At 41.0% G+C, this 26306-nt stretch overlaps 1 protein-coding gene across 3 annotated transcripts in view; it reads right to left on the reverse strand.

Annotated features, from left to right (window-relative positions):
* Positions 1–26306, reverse strand: part of PRKDC (protein kinase, DNA-activated, catalytic subunit) — a 209319-nt gene that overhangs the window by 37105 nt on the left and 145908 nt on the right. For all 3 annotated transcript variants that reach the window (XM_059672694.1, XM_059672695.1, XM_059672697.1), the window contains 8 exons: positions 22409–22588; positions 18112–18317; positions 15142–15280; positions 14111–14299; positions 12988–13212; positions 11042–11150; positions 8720–8831; positions 3953–4139 (listed from right to left, as the gene is read on the reverse strand). In XM_059672694.1, coding sequence (XP_059528677.1) covers positions 3953–4139; positions 8720–8831; positions 11042–11150; positions 12988–13212; positions 14111–14299; positions 15142–15280; positions 18112–18317; positions 22409–22588 — 1347 coding nt within the window. The remainder of the gene's footprint in view (positions 1–3952; positions 4140–8719; positions 8832–11041; positions 11151–12987; positions 13213–14110; positions 14300–15141; positions 15281–18111; positions 18318–22408; positions 22589–26306) is intronic.

Below are 26306 nucleotides of genomic sequence, written 5' to 3' on the forward strand. Positions count from 1 at the left end.
GCTGGGCAACCATCACCACTGTCTCATTCAGAACATGCTCATCAACCCCAAAGAAACCTTAGATGTCAGAGGAATCGTGGCACGAGAGGTCCCCTTGATCTCTCCCTTGAAGTTACAACAATTTGAACAGTTACAAGTTTAAGAATGAATATGCTGCTCAACACAGAAACACGTATGAGAGATCCGTGTACTGAAACATTGTAAGGTGAGAGGGAAGGGAGAACTGCTGAGGCGGTGCCAGGGAGGCAGCCGGGAGGTCACTGCTGGTCTCAGGCGGTGAAGAATCAGGTTGCCACTGGCACTCCCTTCAGCCAGGACTGGGAGAGGGATGCAGTGAGCATTCCTATGGGAGTGGTTGCTATGCATCGCAGCTAAACCCGGTGACCTGGGCAGGGAGGAAGGATCAAGGTGCAGCCACGGCTGTCTGGCAACTGCCAATGCCAGGCAGAAAAACAAAGCCACCAAGCCTGGCCATCTCCCCTCGGGCTCCGGGAGCTAGCAGGGGACCGCAGAAGAAGCTGTAGCAGTGAGTGCTGGGACAGAACACAAACCTTCTCTCCTATGCACCAAATGCCTGCTAATCTACTTAAGACCTGCCTTCTTTCTGCTTTTTACTTCATTCCATGTCCAACTAAGCAAACCCATTATCCCCACCATTCTCTTAGTGATATCCTCAGATCATTAGCCTTTAGATGTCATTTGCAAGTGTCACCCCTATCTGGCAAAACCACACTCTGTGTTCATCAAAATGCAAGCCTTTTCTGCTCTTACACGCACAACGTCACTGCAGACAACACCAGGCAGGTTCAGTGCTGTCTAAAAATCCGAGTGTGGTCGGCTTTCCCCACACAGTCCAGAGTCATCTTTAAACCTCCTCACTTTCCTCAATTCTCCTTCCTGCTCACTCGCTGCAGTTGACTTCACCTCCTACTTCTCAGAGAAAACAGATGAGCGCTCTCACTCTTCCTCACATGGAAGCGCATTCTTCCTTCCCGCCCTCCGTTCTGAGAGCAGACTCACCTTTGCCCCGAGGCCTGTCCCCACCAGCCTCCACAAGGAATCTTATTTTACCAGTGACTCCTCCTCTGTTTGTCCAATCCCAGTTCCTTCCATTAGGATTTAAACATCTCCGGCCTCTTTTATCTTAGAAAGAATTCCTCCTGACCTCCCTTGCTTCTTGTCATGGCTTCTTTAGGAGCAGCCTGTGCTCACTGTCTATATTCTCTCCTCCAGCTTTTACCCAGTCCACCATCCACTATACTCTGACTCCAGTGAAACAGTTCTCACCAAACTCAACAGCAACCTCCTTATGGTACATGCAAGGGCACTTTTCAATCTTGAAAACCTTCACTCTCTTTGGTAACTGACACTGATAATTTCTGGTTCTTACCCTGTGGTCTCACAGCCTTTGTAGGCTCCTCCTCCTGTGTTCACCCCAAAACTGTTGGTCTGTTTTGGGGACCGATCCTGGTTATCTTATCTCCTTCCATGGTTTCCATGACTATCCACATGCTAATCGCATGGAGACCTCTATCGCTAGCATAACTCTTTTTCTCCAGAGCTTCCAATTTCTTATGTACAACCTAGTGAAGGGAAATTACAACTTGTTTGTCTTCAAGGCCTTGCAAATTCAACATGTCTCAAACTGAAGATATCATCTGCCCCACAAACTACTCTTCCTTCTTTATCCCCATCCACCCAGCTTCTCAGGTTAAAAACCTGGTTATCATCCTTCCTCCTCACAAACACAACTAGTCATCATGTCTCATTTGAGCAAACCCTCTCAATTTCCTTAAATCTGCCCACTCACCTCCATTTCCATGACCTCTAACCTAGATATGGCCACCACCATCTCTCACATGGATTAATATAAAAGCTTGCTAATCCTTTGCCCTTTCTTAGATCATTTCTTCTCACTACATCCAAATGCATTTTAAAATTGCACATCTGATCACCTGGTCACAGAGCTTTCTTGCACAAAGCTACACAGCCACTTAGTAGGCGCTGAATTTAACCTCTGCTCCACTCAGGAAACCAAGTGCTCTGCGTCACTCCTGGGTCTTATGTGTTATTCCTGCCACCCTATTTCATCCTTGAGTTCCCACCTTAGACATCACCTTCTACTCCAAGCTTCCTTTGTTTCCATAAGACTGTCAGGTGTCCTTCCCATGAGGTTTTTAATATTATGTATTATAATTGTTTGTCCACTCGTCTCTATTTTGTTCAACATGGTATCTCTAGCACCTAATGAAATGCTTGGTAATAAAAAAAGGCAAAACTCAAATTTCACTTCTGCTACTTTTGACATTTTGAAGAGTATGAGAAGGTAAATTAAAATAAACTGAAGGTTTTATATCATCTGATGACTTAAATTATTCCTTTTCTCTCCATCTCCAACATTACTGGTATTGATAATTAACTCTATTTACCCCATATTTTATGTGTGAATATTGCAGAAAAATTCTGAAAAGCCAACATGCCACATGAAAGATATTTGGGTATTTTGGTGATTTTCACATATTTCCAACTAATATATTTATGATCCGTTTCTTTCCTCCTCTTTTCTCGTCATGCTCCTCCCTCTCCCCCCAGGTGGGGAGCTCTGAGCAGCAGTGTGGCAGTAGAGAGCATTCTTTGTCTCTCCATCTGGGATGAACACCCTGACTTCCCACTAAGAAGCTATATGCACCCCTCCTCAGCCATGTGTCATGGAAGGCCTCTCCTGCTTGTAATCGAGCTAAAGTAGTGGGAGACAATGGCTGGTGCTTTCTGGAAAAAAAACCAAACATGCTTTTTTAGTTTGGTTTCATTTTTGCCAAGAAATAAGAGAAAAACCATTTCCAGGAAGATGTGGAATGGAAGAAGTAGGTGTAAAACATTCACAGCTATCTCCAACCACAAAGGGTGAGCTGGAGCTGCCAGAGAGTGCCGCGATGTAGAGTCTGAGCACTGAGCCACTATGGTGGAAGGGAGAACCCAGGGAGAGAAAGCAGGTCCTAGTCTTTGAAAGCTAGCTCTTCTAGACTTTTCATTTATGGGTACTAACAACTCTCCTTTATTCACTTGGGCTGCTTTGGGTTGGGTTTTCTGTTATTTGTAATATAAAGATTCCTAAATGATATAACATCTATCTCAGAGAAAAATCTATACGTGAACACAAACGTACAAAACAGAAATATTTATTACTTCTACTAGAAGTAGAAAGCAACATTCTTTGCTTTATAATAGTAATCAATTTAGGGTTATTAAAAAAAACAAGCTCTGCCAGTCTGTTCAAATATGATTTGATACACTTAAGTAGTTTATATGCAATTTTTAAGTACAGCATGATTATATATTAATTAAGAGTCGAATTATCAAATGATAGAATTCTACAAACTAAATCTAAATATAATTTGTAAATAACTGGCAAGCATTCATTTTGCTAAAGCTCAAACCTGATATTAAGCTTATTTCCTTTTTCAATAACAGAAAATAATTATTTTGGTTGTTGTTTTTTTAATCCTCACCCAAGGATATTTTTCCATTTATTTTTAGAGAGTGGAAGAGAGAGGGAAAGATAGAGAGAGATATTGATGTGAGAGAAACACATCAATTGTTTGCCTCATGCACACACCCCGACCAGGGCCCAGGAGGAGCCTGCAACCGAGGTACATGCATGCCCTTGACCAGAATTGAACTAGGGACCCTTGAGTCTGCAGGCCAACACTCTATCCAATGAGCCAAACCAGCTAGGGTGAAAATACTTATTTTGAAATGATTAACAAGTATATAAAAACTTTAAAGGCTTTCTGGAAAATTTTAAGTAGGTGTTTATATTCTTACAAAGAGGAAAAATTACCAAATACTCAATTATCTTTAAGATTCAGATTTTTTTTAAAGCTAAGTTTTAAAAGAAGCTAATTTAAGAAAATCCTGTGATACAATAGAGGACATAAATCTGAGTACCTACCTGCTTCCTTGCGCTCTCTATCATCTTCATTTTCATGGAAAACTTACAGCTCTTGACCAGAGAGCAAATGTCTTCTTCCTGCTCCCGCCCTTCCATCCTGTCACTGGAATCTGCATCCCCATCTATGTCCATACTGTGATCATCCGGAAGAGTAAGTTTCTCCTCTATTTTGCTGAGAAAGAAACATCTACACAAAACAAGGAAAAGTGAGAATTGACACCTCATGAAAGAAATCTTTGACATATAGGACACACTACTGGATAGCATTTACAGACAAAAATTTTATATTTATTAAAATTTTGTTCATTTTCTGGACTGTATATGTACACTCTAGGTACTGGATTTAATCTTCATCTTAATTAACTCTTTAAACATCACCAAGGATATTTCACAGAATTTTCCGGATATCATTTATCGTCTCCACCTCCACAAAAATAAAGCATTTAACTCACAATTTTCTCTCTTAAAGGACAATATATTAGTACCCTGTGTTGAGCCAAAAGTCATTTTTCTCCTTATATCTCCCAATCTAAACTTCTACTCTCAAAGGTGAAAAATATAAAGCAGCAAACAGGTTATAGTCACTGAAAATATTAAAAGATAACACTGTATTGCTATAAAATTATTTTTATTTGTACCACAATTTACATATTTGACTTTGTTCTAGTGATTTTATTTTCATTGTTAGCAATACTGGCAAACATACAAAATTCACTACTGCTCAAATATCAACTAATTTCCTCTTCATCCAGGAACTAATTTCAATTTTCTTAGAAAAACTGTGGCCAGATAAACTAGTATGTCTCATATGTACCTTTCTTTTGTTTCTGTGGTTATTCCAAAGATACAAGCCTCTCTAGTAATCTACCTGCTTCTGTGCTCCTTGCCCCCTCACCCAATACAAGGGCATTCCCTCCCTCCTAAGAGCTGCTACTATTTTTCTAAGTTTCGAATTTTTAATTATAACAATAAGCAAGTACAAGTAATGGAGGAATCCCACTGGTGTAATCCAATAACAACACCATTTACAAAAATTCTCTTCCACCGGTTCACAGATCTAAATGTAAGAACTACCTAAAACTGTAACATTTCTAGAAGAAGAAAAAATAAGGGGAATAATTTTGCACGATGTGCCTGGAATATCAGCTTGAAGGGGCTCTTGCTAGTTAAATGTGAGACAATTTGAACATGAAATAATTAAGGACAATAATGGGTTACACTCCATTAAATAAAACTGGAGTCCATGATTCTATATTGATAATTAAAATTTAAGTAAACAAATAAATGAACAGATGGGGAGAAGGGAGGGCTCTTCCTTACAACAGGACGTAGACCTATAAACATGGAACAAGTGGGAAATTATCACCTTGCAGCTAATATTGTCAAGATTGGCTTGAGCTAAGAGTAATGCACAGGTATGAAAAGTAGAGTGTTCTAATGAGAAGCAGGATATATGCAAGTCTCAAAGTATCTCCCACATTGCTTATAAGCTGCAAAGGAAATAAACAGGCATTTACACTGGAGAGACTGCACAATATTTTAACTAGGGAATCAAAATTACTATTATCAGTAAAAGGCAGATGGATACTCTGTGCTTCCAGATGTGATAGCCTGAGAAGCATACTTCACTTCAGTGGTATTCTGGCTAGGGATGCATCATCTGAATGCAGCTACCCATAAGGATACATAGATAAACAAACTGAGGAAACCTTCCGCAAAAGTGTCAATGTCATGAAAAATGTCTGAGGAACTGCTCCAAATTAAAGGAGACTAAAAGATATACCAACTAAATGCAGTATATAACTCTGGACTGGATCCTGTCTTAGAAGGGGAGAAAATGTTGTAAAAGGCTTTAATGTGACAATTGACAAAACTGAAATTGAGGCTGTAGATTAAAAATAAAAACTGTAAAGTTATTCTTGCACTGTGATTACTCTTTGAAAGAATACTTTTTGTAGGAAATGTACACTGGTAAGTAAAGAGGTAAGGGTTCTTATGTATACAACTTATCCTAAAATGGTTCAGAAAATAAATGTGTATGTGGAGAGAGAATTAAAAAGCTAATGTGGCAACATGTTAAAAAACAGTGAATCTGGGTAAAAGGTACACAGAAGAGTTTTATTTTTCTTGCAACCATTCTATAGATAAGAACTTATCCCAAAATAAAAAGTAAAAGAGGTATACAAAATTAAAGGTATAAAAAGTAAATTAAAATATAATGGCAAGACTATCACATGAGGGGTCAGAGTCCTTGAATCCTACTTACTGTATATATTTGCGCAAAATAATTTACAACCTCTCTGGATCTATTACCTCCTCTTTTTTTTTTTTTTTTTTAAATATATTTTATTGATTTTTTACAGAGAGGAAGGGAGAGAGATAGTTAGAAACATCGATGAGAGAGAAACATCGATCAGCTGCCTCCTGCACATCTCCCACTGGGGATATGCCTGCAACCCAGGTACGTGCCCTTGACCGGAATCGAACCTGGGACCCTTCAGTCCGCAGGCCGACGCTCTATCCACTGAGCCAAACCGGTTTCGGCTATTACCTCCTCTTAAATATATGATTAATAACTGCCTTCTGGATTACCCAGGGTTGTTAAAGTTGAGGAAAAGAAAATGATCTCTGGCCTGGGAAGGTGATATATATTGATATATATGTATATGTATATGTATATGTATATGTACATGTATATGTATATGTGCATATGTGTGTGTGTGTATGTGTGTGTGTGTGTGTATATATAATATATATATATAAAATATCCTATATAATAAAAGGGTAATATGTAAATCGATCGGTTGCTATGGTGCACACTGACCACCAGGGGGCAGATGCTCAACGCAGAAGCTGCCCCCTGGTGGTCAATGCGCTCCCACAGTGGGAACACTGCTCAGCCACAAGCTGGGCCGATGGCTGGTGAGCGCAGCAGTGGTGGCGGGAGCCTCTTCTGCCTCCACAGCAGCACTAAGAAAATACGACTAAGGAAGTTCCTCTGCCTTCTCCCTAACCCCCTCTCCCCGCCCCCAGCCGGGAGAGGGCCTAAGCCACAGTTGGACATCCCCCAAGGGCTCCGGGACTGCTAAAGGGTGCATGCCAGGCTGAGGGCCCCCCCCCCCACAGTGCATGAATGTCATACACCTGGCCTCAATTATATATACTAGAGGCCCAGTGCACAAAAATTTGTGCACTCGGGGGGGGGGAGGGGGAGGGGTTCCTCAGGCCGGCCTGTGCCCTCTTGCAGTCTGGGACCCCTCAGGGGATGACCACCTGCTGGCTTAGGCCCACTCCCCGGTGGATTGGGCCTAAGATAGCAATCAGACATCCCTCTGGCAGCCTGGCAGCCCTCGGGGGATGTCCACTTGCCAGCGGGGAGCAGGCCTAAACTGCAGTCGGACATCCTTAGTGCTGCTGAGGAGGCAGAAGAGGCTCCCACCACCACTGCTGTACTGGCAGCCATCAGCCTGGCTTGTGGCTGAGCAGAGCTCCTCCCATGTGAGAGCGACCTGACCACCAGAGGGCAGCTCCTGCATTGAGAGTCTGCCCTCTGGTGGTCAGTGTGTGTCATAGTGACCAGTCATTCCCAGTCTTTCTGCTGTTAGGGTCAGTTTGCATATTACCCTTTTACTATATAGGATAGAGGCCTGGTGCACAGGTGGGGGCCGGCTGGTTTGCCCTGAAGGGTGTCCCGGATCAGGGTGGGGGTCCCACTTGGGTGCCTGACCAGCCTGGAGGAGGGGATGATGGCTGTTTGCAGCTGGTCACACCCCCTTCAGGGTGGGGGTCCCCACTGGGGTGCCTGGCCAATCTGGGTGAGGGGCTGAGGGCCGTTTTCAGGCTGGCAGGTGACTGAAGCTCCCAACCTCTCCTTTTTTTCTTTTCTTTTTTATTCTGGGATTTATTTACCTTCTATGGCTGTCACTGGAGCTGAGAGCCGGCTTTAGCTCTGAGGCTCGGCTCCAGCTCTGAGACCTTGGCTGCTGAAAGCAGGTATCTGGGTTTGTTTGGGTTCTATAATTGTAACACTGTTGTGGTCCTGCTCACTCCAGCTCTGATGGCTGAAAGCAGGTTTCTGGGATTTGTTTAGCTTCTATAATTGCAACTTTGTTGCTTAGAGTGAAAGCTAAGAGGCCAGCAGCGGCAGGTGGGGAACCTTGGCTTCCTCTATCACTGGAGCAAGCAAGCCTCCTGTTCGCTTCAGCTGCCTGGCTGCTGGCTGCCATCTTGGTTGGCAGTTAATTTGCATATCTTGCTGATTAGCCAATGGGAAGGGTAGTGAAGTTACGGTTAATTACCATGTTCCTATTAGATAGGATATATATATATATAATTATGTAATAGAGTTGGTAGACAGGAGGCAAGAAAGTTATGAAAACAGAATAATAAAAAATCATTAAGCAGCATTCTCTTTGTTGCCATATCACTACCGAATATTTAGCCCTGAAACAGAAGCACATGGACCACTGCCCTGCTGCTCCCTGGCCTTCTCTCATTGCCAGAGATGATGCTTATAACCAACCACCTAGCACAAGATGAATTCAAAGTGAGCGGGAAGCAATTCCCCCACAGGGGACAAATGGGGACAAAGGACATATTGCCACCATGGAGAGTTTTGTTAGAACAACTTAAATGGAAAGTTGAAAGATGACAGATATCTACACTAGACTCAAACCCCACATTTTTCTAAACTACAGTCTTGGAGAAAAATAGTTCTGACAATTTCAGAAAATAATTCATATTCAACTAAAAAGGATCACATCTTACCGATTTGTGATTATGTCATCCCAGATGTTCATTGGGTCCATCTTAGCATCTGGATATCTGTTTGTCCAGGTTTTTAGCAGTCTCTTAAGGGGAGCTTGAGATAATAAGTTACCTAAAAATAATATTATAGGATGATTATATCCACAGCTCAATGACAAGACAAACTTACAATGTAGGTAGAAACTTAATACAAATTTATTGTCCCAATTAAAAAATTTTATCTCTTCTTTCACAACAGGAACACAAAGTTACCATATTAAATCTAATATATTCTGACATTAAAACTCAACTTCTTAAGAATATAGAATAAAGTGGGGAAATAAACATACAATTTAGTGAAGTTTTACTTCATCCACAATTCCAAAATCAAAAAAGCTCTGAAAGTTAAAAAGGTTTTCACAAGGTTGCAGCCAACTGTCTTGGCAAAATCAGATCTGAATTGGCGTAGGCTACTTATAGGTCTTTGTTTATGTCATTCATTTGAATATTTACCACTTACAGTAGATATGCATGGTTGTATTTAATTATGGAATACTGCCCCCAGCTCTGGTGTGTGCAGAAGGTTACATAATAATAATATCTGAAACTACCTGGTTTCAAGGTGTGGCAAGATAGTCCAAGAAGCTAGGAAAATTCCTGGTCAAATGGAATGGGGAAAGTGAGACGAGAAAATTAAACAAGGCCAAACAGTTTGGGCAGCTTGCAGCCAGCTTGTGAATCGCAAGACCTATTTTCACCAAAACAAAGACACTTGAAAATAAATGGTTTATACTCTCCTTCCTAACCAGAGAATACATAGCTTAAATCACCCTGGCCTGGTTAAATAGAGAACAAAGACACAATTAGTGTCATTTGTGCCAGCTAAAGCCAAGACAAATAAAGTCTGGGGGACATACAACAAAACCCCAAAAGGATTTGGATGGTATTTCTTGGGGGATGTTAAGCAGGAAAGATAACTACTAGGACAGGAAAGAGGAGAGGGGGAATTAAGGAAGAATTTTATCTCACCCACTAAACAAAGAAGTTAGCCACCTGAGGACTTGCCAAACAAGATGACCAGATGTATATACAAACATTCTGAGTTAAGTCACAATAATGTAGAAGGGGACTTTGAAACCTAGTCTGCTATCCAAGATACTCGGCAGGGGAACTTTGAAACCTGTAGAGGGAAGAGTATAAAACCCCTTGAACCCCCATTAGGTAGTGTGCTCAGACTACCTGAGTTGCCCACTTGTGTTTTATGTCTAGTGTATTCTTAATAAATCTGCTTACTTTGTTTCAACACTGCTGTCACTCATCTGAAATCTTTCTTGCAAGACTGACAAGAACTGAGGAACGGAGAGCCACACCCTCTGATTCAGGGGGCTGCCCAGCAACAAAGGATTTTGGAAAAGGGATTCATAATAATTATCATAAAATTGAAATTTCACATTGCTAAGGTTTAAAGCTTTCATTTTCTTTCTGTTGGTGGAAAGTAGTGGTTAAGAACACAAGCTTAAATCAGACAATTCTGGGTTCAAAATCTGGATCTTTCACTTTAATAGTGTGGGAAATTTTAATCTTTAAGCCTCTATAAAATGAGGAGATAGAATCTTCATCTCATAAAACTATTATAAAAACTAGATAATACAGAAAAAAAGAGATTAATAGCTCCTGGAAAATACAAAGCATTTAATGTATTATTAGTACTCTGAAAAGTTTCTTTCATATTATTTTTAATTATTTAGGACAAAAATTAAAATTTAGATTTACAAAGAAGCACTGCGGGTGGCCTCCTATCGGCACCAGGATATAATCCCTTTGGTGGTGGCGAAGGCCACTGTCTGAGCCTGCAGTCTCCCTCTCTCAGGCCAGGGCACCTGGCAGCCAGACACAGAACCTCCTGCACCTGGGGCGCTGCAGGCTTCTGTCAGGCAGGCATTCGGCAAAGCCCTTTCCACCTCCAAAGGGAGTTCAGGCCCTTCCTCCAGGGGCCTTGTGCGCCCCTCAGGCCAGGGCAGGTTCTGTCATCTAGTTTCCTATGCCTGCCTCCACCTCAGCAGGTATCACATCGTATTGAAATTACCCCACTATTTTGAATGCTCTTCAAGCTGGGCAATCTGTTTCCTCTGGTTTTATATCCCCAATGTCTAGAATAGTGTTTGACCATTTTATACATTCATTTCAATATCAAAATATATATTTGTAGAATAAACTTATAATAGTTTCTAACCCATATATTAAAAAATATATACTTCCAGTAAGCAAAAAAAAATAAAAATAAAATCAGATAATAAAATTCTTCCATAATTATAAAAAATAATGGTAGATTAAAAAAATTACCTTGTTTGCTTATAAAGCTGATGAATTCCTGAATTTCAATTAAAGTTTGTACAGATTGCAATTTGGTAAGTCTACTTCTGTGTAAAAGCACATCAATACTAGAATAGTTCTAGAAAAAAAGGCATTTAACATTGTTTACAAATCAATTTAAGACTTTAAACTTTAATACAGTTCTATAAAATGTAAAATACAGCAACTACCATAGAAATACATCACACAATGTGTCTCACTGTGGTTAATAATGAGGTCATACAAGAAATTAACAGATAATATAATTTTTGAAAATAATTTAGGTTGAAAACCCCTTTTGGTTCATTGAAATCAGTAAAATCAATACAAATGACCTATCATTGCCTCTACTTGCCAACACTTTTTAAAAATCACAACCTGTCCGGGCCAGTGATGTTCACTGGTTAGAGTGTTGGCCCACGCACTGAAGGGTCAAGGATTCGATTCCCAGTCAAGGGCAGGTACCTGGGCTGTAAGATCGATCCCCGGCCCTGGTCCGGGCATGTATGAGAGGCAGTCAATTGATGTGTCTCTCACATTAATGTTTCTCTCTCCCCCTTCCCTGCCTCCCTTCCACTCTCTCTAGAGATCAATGGAGAAAATATCCTCAGGTGAGGATTAACAACAAAAAATCACAACATCCACCCAGGCAGCATGGCTCAGTGGTTGAGCATGGATCTATGAGCCAGGAGGTCACAGCTCAATTCCCAGTCAGGGCATGCCTGGATTGCAGGCTCAATCCCCAGTAGGGGGCGTTCAGAAGGCAACTGAGTAATGATTATATCTCATTGATGTTTCTATCACTCTCTCCCTCTTCCTTCCTCTCTGAAATCAATAAAAATATATTTTTTTAAATCACAAAATCCTCTAATGTAAATAGCTAAGTATAGAAGCCAATTCTTACTTCAATAAACTTTGAGTGTATTAATCAACTTTTAAAGTTTAAAAATAAAAGACAATTGCTCTGGCCGGTGTGGCTCAGTTGGTTGGGCGTCATGCCACGCACTGAAAGGTTGCAGGCTCGATCCCCAGTAGTAGGTGTGCAGGAGGCAGCCAACTGATGTTTCACTTTCACATCAATGCTTCTCTCTCTCTCCCTCTCCCTTCCTCACTCGAAAAAATCAATTAAAAATATTTTTTAAAACTCAGGAAAAAATAAATGACTTTGCTTCTAATGATCATTGTGTGCCAATGATAAATGTTGTAAAAGACTCTATACAAGACACTGACTTCAAAAATAAGCAAACATCAGAGGGAGATTCTCTGAGAAGCAAAAAGGGAAAATGGCAGAAAATAAAGAGGGGAGATGCATAATCTTCCCCTCCCAGCAACCAAACTTCTATTCACCTGCTCCAAATGTGAAAGTCAACTCTCAAGTGCTTCTTTTTTTTAGCAGTGTGAGAAAAATAAAAACTTAAGGTGAAACAAAAATTAGAACTTCTATAACAGGAAAAAAAACTTTTTAAAGGCATTAAGACCAAAAAACAGAGTAAAGAGAGCTATCAGAAGAAAATAGTAGAAAATGGGTGGTATTAAATAGTAAATAAAAATGTTTTATTATTTTTTTATTCAAAAGTTTACTAACTTTAAAAATATCACAGCCCTAGCCTATTTTTCTCAGTGGTTAGAGAATCAGCCCTGGGACTGAAGAGTCCCGGGTTCAATTCCTGTCAAGGCATGTACCTTGTTGCAGGCTCCATCTCCACCTGGCCTAGGGCATGTGCGGGAGGCAACCAATCAATGTGTCTCTTTCATATCGATGTTGCTCTCTGTCTCTCCCCCTCCCTTCCACTCTCAAAAAATCAGTGGAGAAGCAGCAGCCCTGTAAGTTGCTTGGTGAAAAAAAAAAAAAATCAGTGGAAAGAATATCCTCGGGTAAGAATTAACAAAAATAAATCACAGAAATAGTACATATCAGATTGGTGTATCTGTATTACCTGTATAAAAATTTGAATGCATTTTTCAATATAATACTTGGCTCTGTCAATATCATTTTGTAAGATATAAAGAAGACTCAATTCCTGACTATAATTGAGCTCTATAATGGACTTTTGGAGCTCCTTATTTACAGCCTCATCGATAAATGTCAGCAGGGACTGGTCATTCTCTCCTTGAAGCAGTAACTTCAGCTTGCTGCGGATCATGTAAGGTAGATAGGTCTCCTATGGAACATCAGAAAGACAATGTTAGGGTGCCTAATCATTTTATTACTATAATGTAATTTAGTATAATTTTATAGTTCAAGATTTAGAGACAAAGTGATTATGCTCAATACTTCAAACCTGAAAACTATAATTTTTAAGACATGCTCATGTAAACTTGCTCATTATGTAACCACAAAATATATAGGAACATGTCCTGTAGAAAGTAGGACCTGCGTACTATTAGCTGATATACAGCTGATGTCACATACAAAGTGAGGAATCTTTAAGCATAGCCAGGACAGCAGCATTGTGAGAGAGGCCAGGATAGCAGCCTTGTTCAAGAGTTGGGGTGACCCTGTGAGGGGAGCCATCTTGCTCTGGGAATTGGGGCATGCCCATGTGTTGCCTGTGACCCAGTGCAAAGAGAACAGAAAATATTCTTCCATGTCATCATACCAGGGATGTTATGTTAATATTTTTATTATTAGTTTTTAATATATTTTTTATTGATTTCAGAGAGGAAGGGAGAGGGAGAGAGAGACAGAAACATCAACGATGAGAATCATTGATTAGCTGCCTCCTGCACGCCCCCTACTGGGGATCAAGCCCGCAACTGGGGCTTGTGCTCTTGTTCGGACCCTTTAGTCCGCAGGCCTGCGCTCTATCCACTGAGTGAACCAGCTAAGGCAATATTTATTTTTAAACACATGCCATTTATTTTAAAGGCGTTAGCTAAAAGAGGTAAGAGGTTTAACAATACTATGGAGTTTTGGGGGGGAAGTCAGGATATATAACTATCCTAATGCTTCGCAACTACTACTGTATTTTTTAAAAGTTTTAAGCAACTTAATTACTTAGAGAACACCTGACCATCTAAATTATTTATTTCAGCAACTTCTAAAATGATTCTACCCACCTGATAAAATGGGTCACTCCACATTTTATTTAGATCTGGAGGGTTCTCACTGTCGACACTGACTATAGAACAATATGCCAATGATTTCCACTCGGCAAGTTGGTTATAACAATCAAGGGATGCAAGTTCCCAAAAATCCTTCTCGGCTTCTGTAGGCTCACCGTCCACCCATTCCTGTTTATTGAGAGCCTGGCAAAGAAAAGTTCCTAAGATTATGCTACAATGTTCAAAGAATACAAATGAAATAATGTAGGTAGTGTAACATTCATGTTCAGGTTTATGATAAAGGGAAAGAAAAAGGAAAATAAAGTAACACTGAATGGGAGAATAAAACAAGCAAAAGGAATGTTATAGTAACAATTTAATATAAAAACCCTAACCAAGAGAAAAGCCATTTTTCTGAGAAACTTATCAATGAAGCCAATTAATAAAATGAAGACTTTAAGTGACCCATAACTGGATTTAAGTCAATACTGTGGGTTATTTACTAGTTATAAAGTTCTTAGAATGAAAATTACAGTAGGACATTTACAGAAAATTGCAGAGAATTTTACAACCTGAATTGATCATTCAAGAGTCTCACAGGTCACAGACCCTGAATTTCAACTATTTGCTGGACATCTACACTTGGGATAGCCACTGGCAACTCAAAACAGAAAATATATAAAACAGAATTAAAGTCATTTTCCCAAAACGAATCTCACTTACCTATTCATACATTTTTTTCTTGCCAAAGAAAAGGAATCTATTACATAGAAATGAAATATTCTAGCAGATATTGAAATAACTTACAGTTTTATAGTATTTGGTAATTTATGAAATGCTTTATCTGTTATTCAATGATGTTTTCTTAAAAAGAGTAAGAGAAACAGCAATATTTTGGTTATTATAAAACCATTCTCTGAAATTTGTGTAAAAACCTAAGGCATAAAGCTGAAACATTATGAAGCTCTCAAATTTAAAACTAACAGTTTTTCCATCCAGAGAACAAAAGTGTTTAATCAACTGACATTTGCTAGAGATCATTTTACCTCATTATACTGCTTAGCAGCTGCCGAATAGTCACCTCTGGCTTCTTCTAACAACGCGTTCTGCGTGACTTGCTTTGTTCCGATCTCACTGCTGAAAATGCCACGGAGGACATCATACTCTCCAATGGATCTGTACAGTCTATACGGCAAACCAAAGGGGGGCACGTCCACATTAATGAATGCCCCAATATTTTAAAGTATTTATCATAATAAAATGATATTAAATCAAGATGTCACATATTATATTAACTAAAATCTTACTTTTGTTTTATAAAATCTTTAAAATTTTGAAGTTACCATTAAATTTTGAACTTACTACTTTAATCATAGAGAAGACAGAAATTCTAAGGTGCATTTGAAGTAAAATATGAAAATGTAGGTTAACAATTTGTTAATTATGTCATTAAATAAACTTCTTCCATGTTAATGGTACCATTACAGTAACACTGCACATATCTGTGGGTGACCTATTCAGAATCCTTGTCTTGCTCTAAAATTTGGAAGGTAGTGAAGAACCCAGAAGTGAGTAAAAATTAATCCAGGTTTTACTGGTGCCATGCTTTAATTTGAGTTCTGTGGACAATCTCAATGTTATCTCAAAGCAATTTCTTACAGCCTTAATATTTGCTTGAGCATTCTTTATCTTTGTAACACATTAGCACAAATCTGCTTGATCCCACCAACCAAGCTTCCCCTTTTAAGATATTCTAAGGCAGTGGTTCTCAACCTTGGCTGCACATTAATTAGAATCACCTGAGAATCTTTTTAAAATCCTGATTTCTGGGCCTCATCCTCCGGAAATTCTGTTTCTTTATTACTAATGTTGTGGCCCCACCCCATAACAAAGAAACAGAATTTCTGGAGGATGAGGCCGAGAAATCAGGATTTTAAAAAGATTCTCAGGTGATTCTAATTAATGTGCAGCCAAGGTTGAGAACCACTGTTCCAAGGTAAATGGTTAGTAAGCATGTTCCCTTCCCCCTGTAATTTTTTCCCCACCTTTTAAGTCTCAACACAAATGTCACTCTTCCTGAATCTGCAGTCACCTGACCAGCCAGGCGAGGATGGCTTCCTCCTTGGTTTTCCTCCAGTTTAGTCCCTTCACAGGTACGAAATCTCATGTATGTACATAAAAGAGCCCATGAGCTCTCTCTCTCAGAGCCTACTGTTACAAATTTAGATTAAAACTTTACACATATGGCATTCTTATTTCCACATCCAAAGATGGTTAAAGGTACAAAAAAAGTAAAGGTGAACTTTAAACGTTAATAGCTCATGGCCCAAGAGCCCAACAGGAGATGAAGCTACAAACATTTTTCAGGAGCTCAGAAAAGAGACTACCCTACACTGGCCCCAGATCCCTGGATGATGTCTACTACAGCATGGGCGAAACCATGCCTGTGACATATCAAGAAAAGGCAAATTATAGTCTCAAAAGTGTTTGAAAGAAATGCAAAAGTATTATATATAACAGTATGAGAAAGTGTTAAATAAAATTACAGAAAGTGTTTAAAAGCGCTTCATTTACCCAGTGTATGCACATTAGATGAGTTCTCACTCCCTGAAAATACTAAATGCACAAAGTGTTAATCATTGTTCCTATACAGGGTGAGGCAAAATTAGGTTTACAGTTTGTATGGAAAATAATACAATAATCCTATATAGTAAAAGCCTAATATGCAAATCAACTGAACAGCAGAATGACCTGTTGGCGGGGGGCGCGGCTGGTGAGCTGGCAGCACCAGGCCAGCCAAGGCAGGTGCCAGTAGGCAGAGGGAAGGGACGGCGACCAGCAGTGGCAGGGCAGCGCCATCCCCCAATCAATCAGCTGGTCGCCTCCTGCAGAGGGAGGCCACTGGTGGCAGTGGTGGGGCGATGGGGGCCGGGGCCGTCCCCCAATCTGCCTGCTGGTCGCCTCCTGCTCCCCGGAGCACGCTTAAGCCGTCAGTTGGACATCCCCTGAGGGCTCCCAGACTGTGAGAGGATGCAGGCTGGGCTGAGGGACCCCTTCCTGAGTGCACAAATTTTCGTGCACCGGGCCTTTGGTTAATAATAATAATACAAGAATAAACTGTGATTCACATACTCATAACAGTAAACCTACTTTTGCCCCACACTGTACATCTGAAAGAAGATAAAAAAAAGCCCAGATGCACTCTCTGAACTGACCCAGGAAGTGGATGTATCTTGCCACTTAGAAAACTCATCACCTCCTACTTCATATTATGGTTAGTCATGTATATAAGTACATATAGCGAGTTTTGTGAGCCTGTGAGAAATGTCTAATTTGTATTTTAATTCTTCTCAGCACCTGAGAATGCCTTACTCAGAGTCCGAATTAAGAAAGATAAAAATGACTATAAAATAGTGAAAAGGTAAGGAATCCGCACCCTTACTTTTACTTTCTTTTACCCTAGAACTTGAAGATCTAAAAATCAGTGCTATAAAATAGAAGTTCAAATTAAAATTCAACCTAAACCAAGAGACATCTCAGAATCACTGGCTCTCTTATGATGAAACCACAACTAATGAAAGAAACAGACATAACACAAAACAGAATAACTACACAACAAAATTCCGCCCCCCCCAAATAAACAAAATAATTGGACGTAATTGTTCCTACAAAATGTGAATCCTGCTGAAAATAATAAACCACCCTCTATTAAGTATAGCAAAGCAGCAAACACATTCAAAATACTAGGAACTGTAAGTTACAGCCACACTTATAGGAAACAAAACTTAGTGCATAAATATCCCGAGTCCAAAAAGATTGTATAGTGAAAGAAATTATCAGGTTTAATTAATCTTTTTCCCTGGGCAAGATATTCCTTGTCATCTCATGGAATGGTACTCTACCTGAAAGGTTTTTCAAAAATGTTTATAACAGTGTTACTATCAACTTTACTTGTTCATTTTCCGCCAAAATGAAATTCACTGTTCTCTCAACAGCGTCTGGATCACAGAGCTTACTTAGCAAGTTCCATCCAGCGGAGAACATCAGGGGGAAGGCGGGGCCTCCCCCGAACCCGCTTGGGAGGTGGCTCTTGAGGCACCAAGTGGAGCAAGGCCTCCTCAAGCAGGCGGATGCCCACAGGCTGCTGAAGGCTGGCCAGGCAGCCAGCACCGACATAAGCTGGGTCCAGGCTCAGCAAGTCCGTGTGTTGGCAACTGATTTCCTGTGAAACCACAAACATATAGAGCTGTTTAGCTTGTGGTATGTTGACCAGACCTTCACAAGTGAATAATTCATTCTAGTAGACATTAAGAAAAGTTTTGATGTAAGTAGTGATATAACTAAAACTTTTTCTGCATAATTCTATTAAATTTTCCTCAACATTCAGTTTGCTCAGAGGAGGAAGTGACCTTTTATTTTTACATTTACTTTTTAATTTAAAGCAGAAAATAACACCCACTAGAAAAATTGAAGATATATATATTCTATAGCGACAAATAACAATTACAGTTGTGAGGAATATTTAGCCTGAATTGATGAGAAAAGCAGCTAAGTCCTGGCCAGGTGGCTCAGTTGATTGGAGTATCATACTGTACACCAAAAGGCTGTGGGTTTGATTCCCTGTGGGTCCATACCTAAGTTTTGAGTTCCATCCCCAGTCAGCGCCTATGGGAGGCAACCATTCGATGTTCCTCTCACATAGATATCTTTCTTTCTCTCTCAATTTCTCTAAGAATCAGTAAAAACAAACAAACATATCCTCGGGTGAGGCCTAACATTTTTTTTAAAAAAGCAGCTGAAACATAGATTTCATACCTGATCACCAAAAAGTAGGTACACTCAGCTCCAATATTCTTTTCAAAACCTTTCCCCCCATCTTTTTCACTCATGAATTATTATACTGACCTTTACTCTGTAACTCTCAATTTGAGAGTCCTATATACACCAAAATTGCCGGGAGCCGGTCCATCCTTGCTGTTTCAAGGGACCTGGCATATATGGCATACGGTTCTTAATATGTTTGCTCACCTTCTTGGCACTGTGTTTTAACCAAGGTCACCTCTCCGAGAAAGGTTGATTCCCCAGGTAGGGATTTTTCCCTGAAGTTAGGGAGGGGATGAAACTCCTTAACTAAGTGCCAGGCGGGTAGTTAATCAATTTAACTACAAACAAACATGCTTAAGCTACATAATCTTTACTCCCTGGAATGGAGATAAGAAACGCCCTAACCTTTGTAATAGAGATTGACAGGATTAAAATGAACTGGTATAAATACAGTTGTAACAAGACAGAAAGAGACAGAACTCATGAAGACAGAACTCAGAACACAGAACTAAGCACACAGAACTCAGAAGACAGGACCAAGAGAGACAGAGCCTAGGCACAGAACCTACACAGAGCGTTCTCTAGAGACAGAAGAACTTCGCTGGCGAGAGCATGCCAGAGGATCCTGGACAGGGACTGGCCTCGGAGCCTGGAGGCGGAGCCTGGCGAGAGAGCATGGCAGGGATCCTGGACTGAACCTGACTGCGGAGATTGGCAAGAGAACCTGACCAGGACCTGGCCACAGAACCTGGCTGGAGATCCGAAGCAGAACCTCTCTGGAGATCGAGACCATTCCTTCTTCACTGACTCCGTCCACACCTTTGGGGACCCCTGGACCTGCTGGGGTTGGACCCCAGCATATGGCGCCCGAACAGGGACCCCTAGGTAAGCGCCCCGCACTCGGGACGGATCGGACTCCACCGTAGGAAGAAGGTGGATAGTCTTCGCCGACTCCGTCCACACCTTTGGGAACCCCTGGAACAGGATTCCCCTAGGTAAGCCCCCCTCCCCCATTGAGAACCCCCACACTCGGGACGGATCAGACTCGACCGTAGGAAGAGGGTGGATAGTCTTCGCCGAATCCGTCCACACCTTTGGGAACCCCTGGAACAGGATTCCCTTAGGTAAGCCCCCCTCATTGAGAACCCCACACTCGGGACGGATAGGACTCCACCAGGGTGCTACAGACCCCCCTATAGAGGATAAGTAGGGTAAGAAGGTGGATAGTACAGAACTTAGATTGAGAAGAAGTGCCATACTGAGTCCAAAGAAAGAAGACTCCGTATTGATCTTTTAACACATATGCTTGCTAGCAGAGGAGTTAAGGTTACTCCCAGTCAGATGGAACATTTTATACAAGAAATACGTCCATGCTTTTCTGAGGAAGGAAAGGTGCCGGAAAGGTAAATGTAGAGGCATGGGAGAAGGTAGGCCCAAGGAGCCTTATCCTTAACCCCACTGCAGCCTTTCCTCCCCGGGAAAGTGCAGGATTGGCGAGCTCTCCCTGGGGTGATAGATCAGGACTCAGGTAATAGCGGAAAGCGCCAATCCTACTCTTAAAATGGATATAAGAGAGCATTTCAGGTTTTTCTTTTCAATGCCTGCTTTTAAAAAATAAAAAAGGGGGAATTTGCCGGGAGCCGGTCCATCCTTGCTGTTTCAAGGGACCTGGCATATATGGCATACGGTTCTTAATATGTTTGCTCACCTTCTTGGCACTGTGTTTTAACCAAGGTCACCTCTCCGAGAAAGGTTGAATCCCCAGGTAGGGATTTTCCCCTGAAGTTAGGGAGGGAATAAAACCCCTCAACTAAGTGCCAGGCGGGTAATTAATCCCTTTAACTACAAACAATCATGCTTAAACTACATAATCTTTTCTCCCTGGAATGGAGATAAGAAACGCCCTAACCTTTGTAATAGAGATTGATAGGATTGAATCAACTGGTATAAATACAGATGTAACAAGACAGAGAGAGACAGAACTCATGAGACAGAATTCAGAAGACAGAAAGACTCAGAACTTAGAACAGAATCTAGAAGACAGAACCTACACGGAGCCTAGAGACAGAAGAACTTTGCTGGAGAGAGCATGCCGGAGGATCCTGGAGAGAAACTGGCCTCAGAACCTAGAGACAGAACCTAGCGAGAGAACATGGCAAGGGATCCTGGACTGAACCTGACTACAGAGATTGGCAGGAGAACCTGACTGGAACCTGGACACTGAACCTGACTGGAGAGCCTAGACTGAACCTGGCTGGAGATCCAGAGCAGAACCTCTCTAGAGATCCTGACCAGACCCTGACAAGAGAACCCGGCTATGATGATCAACTGAACTCAGCATCCGTGTCATTTAGTCTTCGCCGACTCCGTCCACACCTTTGGGGACCCCTGGACCTGCTGGGGTTGGACCCCGGCACAAAATCATGAGAAATAAATCCCAAATCAATACAGAGAATATGAACAATTCCTCCCCATCCACACCAGCCTCTTCCCAACTCCCTCATGGCTGTGCCAGGCCTGGACCACTTGCTAAGTCTGACAGAGTTTCCACCAAGCCAACATAAGCTCTACGTTAGGGGTCTTGGAATACAGACTCTCCAAAGTAAGCAAACAAACAAAAATGTATGTCACTCTTAGAAGGAACCTAGTGGTAAAGAAAATCCAAATAAAATTCTATTTTAAGTAATAACATAGCAAAGGCTCTTAGTTAAGATGTCAGATTTTGATATAACATTTTCTAATATGGAGAAGGAAGCCCAGAAGAAAATATTGTAAAATAAATATATTTTTAATTTTCAAGCAATCCCCTCATTCTATAAATATTTATTGAGTGCCTTCTATATTACAGACACTATGGTAAACACTGTTGTTTCTGACTGTATAAATTTTGAGATTTATTCCTACTTGCCCATGAGATGTCTTTCTCATGTGATGGTTGTAATGAACAAAGAATTATTATTGGGATATCATTTCTTCATAAGTAAATGTGTACTCATAATTTAGATGAGATCTGTAAGTCTGTTTTCAGGACGACTGACTATTCTGTATAATCCTGTTGACAGTATCATTTTACTTTATAAAGAACTAGAGGCCCGGTGCATGAAATTTGTGTGGGGGGGTGGGGGTGGGGGAGGGTTGTCCCTCAGCCTGGCCTGCACGCTCTCACAATCCGGGACCGCTGGCTTCTAACTGGGCTTTTATACCAAGTTTAATTTTGGATTTTCCTGTCACATATATTGTTTCTAAGTACAAATAAGTTACATCTACCCATCTGTAAGAGGTAACCAAACCAGAGTCCATTTCCTCTGTTAACTGTCTTGTGTTTGAACCTGGGAAACAAATCAAGTTTTGTTTTTCTAATTTATATTTTTTATTGTTGACACTATTGCAGATGCCCCCCACTCCTCCCCCAGCACAAGAAGTCTTACGGCATAGTCATGCAAAGGCAAAGTAGATAATGCACCTTATGAAGTGTGTGTACACTTTTACCTGGATGCAGGCGACAAAAGGCGGAAAGAAAGAGTAAGTGGTGGCGAGAAAATGATTGAAGTCCTGGAGCAACTTTTGAGTAATGTTGTTTTTCTCAGACACGGTCTTGTGTTTGTCCATCTCTTTAATGATTGCAGAAAACAAGCTGCCAAAAAGTTGCTTTGCCATTATTGGGTCTCTCTGCAAAATATTCAAAAGGAAAAGAAATTGGGAACTGAAGTAAAAATTCTTTAATTTACCAACTATCAAAGCTTTATTTGAAAATACAAACTGTTGCAAACTATCTACTAAAGATCTCATTTCTATTTAGAAACTTTTAACAGCCATTGACAAGGGGAGAATGTGGAGTTTAACCAAAGATACCTGCTTGACATGTGCCTTCTGAAAGGCATGACAGCACAGATTTTGGACCCAGAGATATGAATTTAAAAGCTGGAACCACATATCTTAACTCCTGTGTGAGTCTGGGCCTTCAGATTCCGCATAATTAAAATGGGGATAACAGGACACATCTCATAGGGTTTTGGTAAGATTAGCCAAGATAATGTATGTCAAGTGCTCAGTGTGGTAACTGATAAAATCTTGGAGAAAATTAAATTTTCAGGTATTATCGTCACATGAACATCATTGTAAAGCTTAAAACAACTAACCAATGGGCTTAAATAAATTGCCAATTTTAATTTTCAAGGTACCATCAAACTATTAAAACCATTAGTAGCTGTTTATGTGTCTTTCGAGTTTGGGCTATTTATCTCTAATGGCTTTAACCCTCATACTCCATGACCACGGGAACATTATCCTTTATTTGTGTCTATAACACCAATACTCAGAATAACTTCTGGCATGTTGTGTCTATATTTTTTAAATGAAGGCGTGAGTGTATGAATAAATAAAAATTTTAAATTATTTTGTTTGATAAAAGCTGTGTCTGAAGAAAAAGTACAATTTGACTTATACTTTGCTTATTAATTTAAGTAATGTATTTTTCCTATAAAAAGTAATAATAGTTGCTATGTAAGATTTTAGAAAATATGGATTAGGAAAAAAGAAAATAAACATCACCCATATTATATTACATCTAGTTACTGTCAGGGCTGCTGCCATCCTGACACATACACTGTTGTTTGATAATCTGCTTTTTTCATTGAACATGTAGAGTCAGCTTTCCATATCTACAAGGCACTGGTTCTTGTGTACAAATTCCTTTATTTTCCAAGGAGTCCCACATGCTCATTCTGTTACAGTAACTGCAACAGTAATTAAGACAATAATGTCTCCAGAGCAACAGGATGCTGCTGCCGGGCATGGACAGCTGGCTGACATGCTCCTTGCTAGCTCTGTCCACACGTGAGGCTCCTAAGGCAGAACGGCAGGGCCAGGACAGCCACGGAGGCCTCTGTTACCCACCACTGCATCCAGTGCTTAGAACAGGCCCTGGCATACAGGCGGTGTCACTCTGTATATTAACATGTGTTGAATAAAGTAATGGAATTTGAAGAATTAACAAAAATATCCTATCTAATAATAGAGAAACATGGTAATTAACCATAACTTCGCTACCCTTCCCATTGGCTAATCCGCGAGATATGCAAATTAACTGCCAACCAAGATGGCGGCCGGCAGCCAGGCAGCTGAAGTGAACAAGAGGCTTGCTTGCTCCAGTGACGGAGGAAGCCAATGTTCCCCGCCTGCCTTGCCCTGCTCTAAGCTACACTCTAAGCAACAAAATTGCAATTATAGAAGCTAAACAAGCTCCAGATACCTGCTTTCAGCCAACCGGCCTCAGAGCTTAGAGCAGCAGTGATGGCAACAATGTTTCAATTATAGAAGCTAAACAAACCCAGATAAATGCTTTCAGCCAGCCGTAGCCTCAGAGCTGGAGCCGGGCCTCAGAGCTGGAGCTGGCTCTCAGCTCCAGTGACAGCTATAGAAGGTAAATAAATCCCAGAATAAAAAAGAAAAGAAAAAAAGGAGAGGTTGGGAGCTTCAGTCACCCGCCAACCTGAAAATGGCCCTCAGCCCCTCACCCAGATTGGCCAGGCACCCCAGTGGGGACCCCCACCCTGAAAGGGGTGTGACCAGCTGCAGACAGCCATCATCCCCTCCTCCAGGCTGACCAGGCACCCAAGCGGGACCCCCACCCTGATCCGGGACACCCTTCAGGGCAAACCAGCCGGCCCCCACCCGTGCACCAGGCCTCTATCCTATATAGTAAAAGGGTAATATGCAAACTGACCCTCACAGCAGAAAGACTGGGAATGACTGGTCACTATGACACACACTGACCACCAGGGGCCAGACGCTCAATGCAGGAGCTGCCCTCTGGTGGTCAGGGCGCTCTCACATGGGAGGAGCTCTGCTCAGCCACAAGCCAGGCTGATGGCTGCCAGTACAGCAGTGGTGATGGGAGCCTCTTCTGCCTCCTCAGCAGCGCTAAGGATGTCCTACTGCAGTTTAGGCCTGCTCCCCGCTGGCAAGTGGACATCCCCCGAGGGCTGCCGGGCTGCCAGAGGGATGTCTGATTGCTATCTTAGGCCCAATCCCCCGGGGAGCGGGCCTAAGCCAGCAGGTGGTCGTCTCCTGAGGGGTTCCAGACTGCAAGAGGGCACAGGCCGGGCTGAGAGACTCCCTCCCCTACAAGTGCACAAATTTTTGTGCACCAGGCCTCTAGTAAGTAAATAAATTCCTCCCTAAAAAATAAAAAAATTAATAGTCCTGCTTTTTCAAAATAATATTTACCATCTTTATTTTTTCCAAGCACAAATGAGATGAACTTATTTGAACATGGGTGTCTCAACAGTTCCAGGCTTGCTAACCTGCTACCATCATTACATATCACATACCTCTCCAGTATGGAGAGAAGCAAATCATGCCTAGGAGAGCAGATGTCAACATTATTTTTGAGGGAGTGCTGTGAGCACATGTATGCAAGGCGCTAGAAAAACTGGGAACTAGTGGCAATGTAGAAAAAGCACTGGACCAGTCATCAAACAGGGAGAGCATTGTCCTTATGCCCCAACCAGGGAGGCATACAGCTTTAACCATACCACCCATTCTTTGCTAACCTTCAAGTCTTCATCTATAAATGTATCTAGCCATTGCTTCAAGGGCACAAAATTACTGTGAGAATCTAATGAGAGAAATGTGAAAGCACTCCCTAATAACCAAGAACTACTGCGAGGGTAACTACCTGGATCTATACATGGGATAAAAATGCACAGAATTTCACATACACACACACCCCAATGAAGAGGAAAATGATGAAAATGAACAAAGTCTGAAGCCTAGTTGATACTACTGTAACACTGTCAATTTATAGGTCTTAATAATGTACACATTTCATAAGGAGCACTGTTGAAGGTAGCTAGATGAAGGGTACATAGGACTATGTACTAGTTTTACAAATTCCTGTCCAACTATCATTATTTAGATTCAATAAAAAGCTTAAAAGACAGTAAGGGGTTGTGCAGATATAACCTATTATTATAATCTGGAAACTTAAGTACAATAAAATATAAGGCATTATATTTCACTAACTAGTATACTATATACTCTAAGCTCTTTAATTTAATATTTATTTCAATAAAAGTCAAAAGAATTATATCAGGCTTTTGGGGGATAAATATCCTGTTTGTGTCAAAGAATTCGGATAGGAAATTTCCACTCTGACATCCTGACGACTTAGAAAAATATGTCCAGTCTCCTGCCATCAAGAGAATTAACAGAGAAGGAAGAACACTGATCCCACCAATAAATGATAATTTCCCGATTCCCCGCCTCCTGCAAAGGATTTTAGATAAGCAATTATTTAAATGGCTTAGCGCCTTGAAGTTTACAATGATCTTTTGCACATTACTGCAGTCTAACGTTGGTAAGAAAATTAGGTATCACTCTCTGA

Source organism: Myotis daubentonii, chromosome 17 (assembly GCF_963259705.1).
Source record: "Myotis daubentonii chromosome 17, mMyoDau2.1, whole genome shotgun sequence".
In the NCBI taxonomy this organism is placed as follows: domain Eukaryota; kingdom Metazoa; phylum Chordata; class Mammalia; order Chiroptera; family Vespertilionidae; genus Myotis; species Myotis daubentonii.